The 9,416-nt window shown below is 32.5% G+C and overlaps 1 protein-coding gene across 2 annotated transcripts; it reads left to right on the top strand.

Moving 5' to 3' along the window:
* Positions 1-3,924: 3,924 nt before the first annotated feature.
* On the top strand, positions 3,925-9,084 carry LOC134708559 (uncharacterized). 2 transcript variants are annotated; one of them, XM_063569202.1, is made up of 2 exons: positions 3,925-4,012; positions 7,172-9,084. In XM_063569202.1, exon 2 carries the CDS (start codon positions 7,182-7,184, stop codon positions 8,856-8,858), a length of 1,677 nt encoding a protein of 558 aa, XP_063425272.1. In that variant the 5' UTR covers positions 3,925-4,012; positions 7,172-7,181; the 3' UTR covers positions 8,859-9,084. The 2 variants fall into 2 exon arrangements, with proteins under 2 accessions (XP_063425272.1, XP_063425271.1); XM_063569201.1 differs by lacking the exon at positions 3,925-4,012 and adding an exon at positions 4,031-4,149.
* Positions 9,085-9,416: the final 332 nt, after the last annotated feature.

The raw sequence follows: 9,416 nt of genomic DNA on the forward strand, positions 1-9,416 counted from the left end.
TACTTTATGCAATAGGTCTTCTATATTTGGTGTATGGAATGAATGTAAGGTGTACATGTCTAACTGACAGGTGTCATCTGACCTTGACCTCATTTTCATGGTTCAGTGGTCAAAGTTAAGTTTTTGAGTTTTGGTCTATTTTTCAAATACTTTATGCATTAGGTCAACTATATTTGGTGTATGGAAATATTTTATGAGCTATATGTCTGTTACGCAGGTTTTATTTGACCTTGACCTCATTTTCACGATCCATTGCTAAGTGTTAAGTGTTTGTGTTTTGGTCTGTTTTTCCTAATTTAAAAGCAATATATCAACTATATTTGTTGTATTGAAGAATTGTTAGCTGTACATGTCTGCCTGGCATGGTTCATCTGACCTTGACCTCATTTTTATGGTTCATTGATCAATGTTTTGTTTTCTTGGTTAATGTTGAGTTTATGTGACAGTCGAAATAAAGCTTTATATTTAGGTCTATCAACATAATTTCAATGATTAGTAAAGAAGGCGAGACATTTCAGCGTGTGCACTCTTGTATTATCTTAAAGATATTTTTGTTATTTCTATTTTGATATTTTCATTTTTGTTTTTATTCAGTATAAGGAATTTTCCAAAGGAATATCAACTTGCATTCAAATAGATGTTTATCTCTACAATAATCATATATGATACATATCATATAGTTCCTGGCGTATTCAATATATACATAAGGAGATGATTAGACAATTTTAAACCATGGTTTGATCGTTCCTAAACAGGACGCCTCGATTTTTTTCCCTTTTCATTACACTAACACATATAATTGTAAAATTGTTTTTAATTTCTAAAAATTACTGCACGTGAAATATACTAGCCACCTAAGGAAGACATAACTTTAGCGGCAGAGTGAACGGGCTAGCTGGACAGATCCTTTAAGAACGTTAGATATCCAAATTCTTGTTAAGCGTTTCCAGTACATATAATTTATTTTTTCTTTCACAAATGATGAAAAAGAGTGAATAAAAACTCATAAATTGATAAAAAAAAAAAACTGATGACAAAATCAAGGCAAAATAACAAAAAATAAACTCCAAGGATTATTCAAAACGTAAAGTCCTTCATCAAAATGACAAAATCAAAATCTCACACACATACACATCACGCGAATGGATAGCAACCGTCACATTCCTCATTTGGTACAGGCATTCTTATGTAGAAAATGGTGAATTAATAGTTCTATCAAGTATCGTCTTGGTTTTGTCGGAGACATTTATTTGGTATTATATGTCTCTGGTTTTGTATAATGCATAATAGTTAGGTTGAGGATGGTGTTTACATAACAGGAAATTAGGAACAAAAGGTGCAGACTGATAAAGACTTAAGATATAGAGTATAGAGAATAATAAGGAATATAGAATGATAAACAACAAAAAATATGAGAAATTGTAAGAATACAGATATGTCAGAGTATTCTTGGACTAACGGCAGAAATGAAGAAGTCCAAAATTCAGACCCTTGTGATTCCTCGTTACAGTGGGTCTAGCGCATGTTGTATTCGCATTTAAAAAGGGCAGTAGCCGGCTCGCCACTTAGGGGCTACTTTACCGGCTCCGGCAAAATATATATAGCCTCCTTAACACTAATTTGCCAGCTCCGGCAAAATGGCGATTTATATAGAGTTTTGCTTTTTTGCCGGTTTTAATTAAGATTGAAATAAAAGTATATAATTAAGAATTTTATAGAAAAAATATTGAAACAAACACTTCAATAAGAAATCTCTATACAACATTTATACAAAACGTTTTTGCTTTAATAGAAAGCCTTAAAAAAAAACATATTATTAAATATCGAAATTGATACTTGTATTTTTTTCTTTAAAAGGAAGTCTAAATAATACTTTTTTTTTAATATATTTTACACATAAGCAAATCATACGAACAATGTAAAAATCGACATTCTGTTTGAAAAATAAAAAAAAATATCATAATAGTTTAAAAACAAAAAATAACTCCCAATAACCTCAAACTGCTTTACAAGCGTTACAAAACCAGTGCCTTGATTTTTGTCGAATTTCTTCAGTCCGACACCAGAAAGGTGCTGCCACTGCAGACATGAACTGAACATAACATTTGTTTCTTTTGCGTCTGCATCACGTTTGCAAAATTTGCAGATATATACATTTCAGTATTCTTCATTCATAGAATAAATGCTGTCAATACGACTAGATTCCTATGCATCGTGTTTACAATATTTGTTTTTATTAATCTTTTAATATTTTATTGCGCCATATACTATAATATATATAAAAGTTTTTTTCTGATTTTTCTGAATTTAATACTAGCAGTTCTCGTTTCAGGTTTCAAGGTTCTCAAAATCCGGCTGTAACTATACATATCAGTTGAAAATCAAGTTTGTTTGATAAAACAAGACAAACATTTGGTGTTTTCCATGTTCAAACGTTCAATGTTTAACAGAAATTAACTGATATATGTACATGTAATTAAATGAGTGCACTTCGTTAACATTGAATGACTAGGAAGTCAAGGCAAACAAAAAGGTTATCTAACACATACATATCATTCTGATATGTTAACTCTAGCTGCCAAAATTAAACTATTACTGGTTTATATCTTTTTTATTTGAAAGCTCCCGTAATTTGCCCCTGTATATACATTTTTAGCACAATTTTGGAACCAATGGTTGTAAATATAGAAAGTTTATTGTCATGTTGGCAGACGACAAAAGTTAAACTATACTTGAGTGTTGGGTCGAAGTACCCTTTTCGAGTGACGACATAGCTTCTTCGCTATGTCTTAGATGTATATGTAGATGTAGAATGTTGTTCATGTTTCGTGCTGGTGGAGGTTTCGTCCCCGAGGGTATCACCAGCCCAGTAGTCAGCACTTCGGTGTTGACATGAATATCAATTATGTGGTCATTTTTATAAATTTCCTGTTTACAAAACTTTGAATTTTTCGAAAAAAAGGATTTTCTTGTCCCAGGCATAGATTACCTTAGCCGTATTTGGTACAACTTTTTGGAAGTTTGGGTCCTCAATGCTTCTCAACTTTGTATTTGTTTGGTGTATAACTATTTTGATATGAGCGTCACTGATGAGTCTTATGAAGACGAAACGCGCGTCTGGCGTACTAAATTATAATCCTGGTACATTTGATAACTATTGAAGAAGCCGACCAATCAGCTGTTTAGTTCTACACGGCTGCGTTTCTACATGACTTATTGTTCTGATCAAGCCCGAGCCTCATTACATACCTTTTTAAATAGCATTGTTTTTTCTTGAAAGTGGTTCTCTCCTCTTTTTTCCTTTTTTTTTTTTTATCAAATGTCATTTTTTGTCAATTTTGTTTCGTTTATTTTTTTTAAAGTTCTGTTTATATTAATACTATATTTGACTAATCTTTTTATTTAAGAGTGCGTTCGTTTCGTGTTTGTTCATAATCCATTGTAGAAAATGTATGTCGCTTTCATGTGATAAACACAGTTTGTCAACGTCATGCGTTTATGGACCTTTCCCCAAATCAGAAACTTCGACATTGTCTTTCCTTATGGTAAATGGCATATGAAGGTCTGTCTTATTTAATTTTTTATATATTCTGCTCAATGTTCTCTTTTTCTTTTTATTTTAGCATTCTTTATTTTTTGGTTCATAATTCTCTATTTTGTAAACCCCCATCTACACCCCCAAATACGATCATTCTTGGATTTGTATTTCATTTTTCATCACTTTTAATGTGGGATACAACTTCATGAAATTTACGTCAAAGAACTTTTATGTGATCTAACGGATACATATGTCAATAGTTATCAAAGGTAACCAAATACGGCTATATATATTATGCCTGGGATAAGAAAATCCCACGTTTTCCCCCGTAATTTTCAAATTTACCCGCGTCTTCCACATTCTAAATATCTACACAAACAGGTCATGTGATTTATAAGGATGACTGACGATAGAAACGAAAGTTGGGGAAAATAGTATCGTCAGTTTTCCTGTTGTTGTAGTTTATATTCACAGGTAAATAACAGTTATAATATATCATCAAACATAGTGTGAATAAGATGTTTAAATAACAAAGAGAAACCAAAAATATAACTAGCTTCCTTGTTGATTTTCCAGGACAATAACACAGAATCATAACACGATCGACCACGGTAAGCTTATCCATTCAATGGCATTGTCTTTGTACTTAAAAATATTTGGTATTCATTTGATGATATGCTGAAATTATCAGCTAAATCTGACGAAACAAGGGGAAGACTGGGTATATTCGGACACTTAATTGGTTATATTCGGACACTTAATTGGGTATATTCGGACATTTTGTTTACTAAAGAAATAAAAAATCTATATTCGTCCAATCAAATGAAGTTTAATTTTTTGTAACAGCTAATCATACATCTTTTCCTTTCTACTTGCTGTCACCCAAATTACATGTAACAGTACAGAACAAATTATTGGTCAAAATAGCTTTAATGCAAATCATGTGACAAGGCACCACTTTTCAAAAACTTAAAATACAGAAATTTCAAAATATCAATGCTGCTTTTTCATTATTTCTGAAGAACATCTTAGAAGTATATATATATAACCTGAAATGTCTCCTTTCGCATTGCTTATCATTACCTTTTTCAATAACATATATGTTTGAAACCATTCTTATCATTATCAACGGAATTAAATACCTTTCACTGTGTCCGAATGTTCCCGTTCTATAAAATAAAATTTACTGGGTTCATTCGGTCACTTTGGTATTATAATTTGCAAGTTAATCCATACAATTATGATAATAAACCTGCCAAATTTGTTGTGCCCTGTATCATTTGTGTATTAGTTTTACTTTCCAATCACTTCCGCAAGATGGTATATTTTAGATCATACTGACAATGTGCTCCAGATCAAAATAAAAATAGAATGTTAGAAATGTAATGTGGAAATAATTAGCAGTACTGTAATGATATAATGCACCGTGATGTCCTATATAGTATGGCATGTTTCTGCTGTGAATTAATAGAGTGACCGCGGATCCTGATGAAAAGTATACAGGAAAGGGTTCGTGTGTGTGTTTAGGATGGGGATTTTTTTACCTTTATAGTGTAGGTAATTGTTTTGATTTTTGGTTTCATGCAAAAATGGCCAAAATTGATATGATAGAACATATATTACAAACTCCAAACCAAGGAAACCAAGAAAAACACAAAAAAAAACTGGAAATATATATCCAGTGATAACGTAAAGATAACATATTGAAATTTAAAAAAAAAGATCAACCAACCCCTTAATTGGCCCCACCTTCTTAAAAAGATCTTATATGTCGGTTCCATTGTATATAATTTGATCGACAGATGTAAACATGTGTAGCAGAGAAAAATCAACTTGCTGTCTTTTCTTAACAGAAAAATTACAGATGTCAAACAATAATGTGATTTTTCTAATGCGGAGAGAAGTTGGAATTTCAAATGTAACCCAAGTTTTAAAACTAGAAAGTGAAATAGAAAATCTCTATCTTTGTGAATGCTATTTTAAGAGCAATCTGCTCTTCGACATAAACGTTTTTCTTCGCCGTGTTTTGAGAAAATATACATTTATACGACCACAAGTGTGGCATTATTTAGATTAAAAAATTGATGAAGACAATCAGTTTCAAAGTTTGGTAATCCTTGCTTCCATTCTTTCTTCAGTGCCAGATCCAGAACAAGAATATCTCAATGACATTATTGAAGAAATCGTACAATGTTCTTGCTGATCTTATTACACGTTAACAATTTAATGCTGAAGAAAATGCCAGTACCGACTACCGAGTCGGGAAAATTACAGTTTTAAATTATCAAGTCATTTGATGTGTTTGCGCTTTTGATTTTGTTATTTGATAAGAACTTTCCGTTTTGAAATTTTCTCCTCTAATATTAAAAAAGAAGATGTGGTATGATTACCCATGAGACACTCCGAAAGGGACCAAAATGACAGAAATTACCAACAATACGTCACCGCATACTCAGCTATAAAAGGCCCTGAAATGAAAATGGAAAAACTAACGGCCTTATTTACATAAAAAAAAAATGAACGAAAAACAAATATGTAATCGTAAACAAACGACAACAACTGAATGATAGGTTCCCGACTACATAACTGTTAACAAAGACATATGTCTCGCCTTTTTGCAATTCAAATGTGTACGGAAATTGGTGACATAGTCAACATATTTTCAAAGATTTGCTGTTTTGGTCACTGTAAATACGAGGTGCGGTAGGAGCTGCAGAGGCAGACCAAGCCATTAAAAAGGGGGATGTCCAAACCCAATATTAAGTAGGTGCAGTTCCAAACTATATGTCCCCATTCCTATTGTAATCGTAACGTAATGAAACAATTCCTTACACCTTTATTATGTACATTGTTAAGTTGAGCAATTACTTCTAGTTCTGTACAGTTTTGAAATAGCTTTATAAACTACAAATGTAGTATGAAATATACACTTGAGAAAACTAGCGACCTGAATTTAACAAAACAACCACTGAACTACATGTATCTAACGTGGGCTAAGGTCATAAATAATGGGTTGGGGTTAAACATGTTTGTGAGCGCTCAACCCTCCCATAACCTTGGAGATCACAACATTACAAAATACTATAAAAACTAATTAGATCGATACAAAGCAAAACAAAAAAACAAAATGACTAACAAAAACACATATTGGACGTAGCAGGGTATTTAAATATATACAGTACCGAGTCTCTGACAGATACATTATAGCCAAAACATACATAGGACCTAAAAATCATGTGTCTAAGATAAAAAAAAAATCAATCATTTAACATCCCACACTTTCTTGCTGTTGCTCTTCGCGTGTTTTGACACATATTAGACACATATGACTCTCGCATGCTTGACTCAATGCTTTCTTGATGCAGGTAAAATACAGAGGAGTTTTTCGGACACACATCATTTATAAAGTGTTATTTTTGTATTTATTATCAAATATGTTTCTTTAAAATACAATCTATTTTAAACTGACTGCTGAGGGTTTCTCTGGGCACTTTCAAATATGACTTTCACAAACAATAAAACTTGCCATCAACATATAGCAGCCATCATTAAACAGCAATCAATGAAAATCAAAATTAACCGCAATAAATTATAGATCTCCTAATTTACTTAACTCATCATATATTTGATCAGGAAAAAGAACATGGCATCTAAACTGAACATATTGTGTGGTTCATGTGGATATGAAGACATCTCGAAAAATGCAAAGAAATGGTGTACCATATGTGAGGAGGGATTCTGTGGAGAATGTGAAAAATACCACAAATCTATGAAAGTAACGAGGGATCACAAGATGATTTCTATTGAGGACTATCGTCAAATAGAAAACATTTCAGTAAATCTAAACTGTGAGATTCATGGTAAAAAGCTCGATCTATACTGCAAAACGCACGATATTGCGGCTTGCGTAGTTTGTATTCATTCAGAACATAAATCGTGTTCCGCTTCTGACGTCATCTCCATTGATAACGCATCAAAAAATGCAAAACAATCAACTTCACTCTTAGACTTAGAAGGAACTATCTCAACAACGATAGACAACGTAAAACTTTGTATTAAAGACAGGGAAATGGCATTGAAAAATGTGAACGAAGATGAAGTAACAATACGTAAAACGATTACAGACACACGAAAGAATCTAAATGAATACTTGGATAAACTCGAGAGAAATCTACTCAAAGATTTAAAATCCAAACATGATAAGGGTAAATCTAAAATCATGAAAACTCTTAATAATTTGAAGCAAATGGAGAAAGAGGTAGACAAACTTAAAGATCAGACTATTCAAATGAAACGTTTTGCATCTGACCTGCAAGTGTTTCTAGGAACGCGCCAATTAAACAAAACAATAGGTAAAAAGATTGGATCAATCAAAGAAGAGATAAAAAATTGTACGAAAACACGAATGGAGATAAAGGTCAATCGCGTGATCAGTTCCTTAGTGAATGAGGTAAAGCAGTTTGGAGAAATCAAAGTTATTGAAACTATGGCCAATCTACAATTAAAAGATGCAAAGATCGACCAGGCTCAGATACAGATACATGGATTATCGCAAACTATTCAAAGTGTCAGTCTACAGCTGAAACAGAAGTTTGATATCAAAGGATCAACCAAGCCTATCACTGGCTGCATTGTTTTACCAGACGACCGAATCATAATTGCAGACTATAATGGAAGTGGTAAATTAATGGAATACAACAACGATGGTCAACACATACGTGACATTCATGTCTCTGATAAACCGCATAGTCTTACATTAGTTGATACCGATCGTATTGCTGTTACATTTGGATATTCTTCATACCTAGAGATTATAAACATTAAGAATAATAGTGAAAGGAAGAGGGTGAATTGCAGTAATTGGTGCTATGGAATATCTTACCATGACAAGAAGCTGTATGTTCTTGTATATAGAAAAGGCATAGTAGTGATGGACTTGAATGGGAAGACATTAAACACCATCCATATCGATGGTTTATATGTGTATCATATAACAACGACCAGCGACAGGATATACTATACAGACACCGAAAATACAGTACACTGTTGTAGTATGACAGGACAAAACATCTTGGTATTCAAGGATCAGTCCATTATACAACTGAGAGGAATATCAGTGGATCATAATCAGAACGTATATGTTGTTGGTGAAAGCTCTAATAACCTCATAGTAATACAACATGACGGGAAAGTTAGCAAAGTCTTACTAACTCATCTTGATGGACTTACAACTCCTTATGCAGTGCATTACAACAAACAAAAGAAGATTATCTGTGTAGGCTACAAGACAGGAAGTGTTGCATTGTACCAAGTGTCGTGAAAATGCATGTACACATCAGGACGACGACATTACACTGTTTGTTATTCTGTGTATTATATTAATTATTTAAATGATGCTGCATTTTCAACATTTTTATCACATAAAACTCATTGCAATACTGATATACTAGTATAATTGAGTGTCGATTTTTAAGTACCCAATATATATATGTTTGGCTTTCAGATTAGTTTAAACACATTTGATAAATGTTTGATATCCATTTTAATAAATCGATCAAATTAACACAAAGCATTTGACTAATTATAAATTGAATAGGATACAATCTCTCTGTAAGACATTTTATCGCATTGAAAATGTAACATGAGATTTCAGTTTTATTTCTTTTGATATGTAAATTTTGTTTATATTCAGGAAGTGTTCGAAAAATATCACAGGAATATCAATTTCTATTCTATGAAACAGTGCAATGTCACACCAACAATCATAGATGATATAAAGCACATTGCTTCTCACGTTTCCAGTATAAAAATAAGGAAATATCATAATTAGACAAATTTCCACCAGAGAACGAAGGCCGAAGATGTAACCAACTATGAT

This window comes from Mytilus trossulus, chromosome 2 (assembly GCF_036588685.1).
Source record: "Mytilus trossulus isolate FHL-02 chromosome 2, PNRI_Mtr1.1.1.hap1, whole genome shotgun sequence".
NCBI lineage: Eukaryota > Metazoa > Mollusca > Bivalvia > Mytilida > Mytilidae > Mytilus > Mytilus trossulus.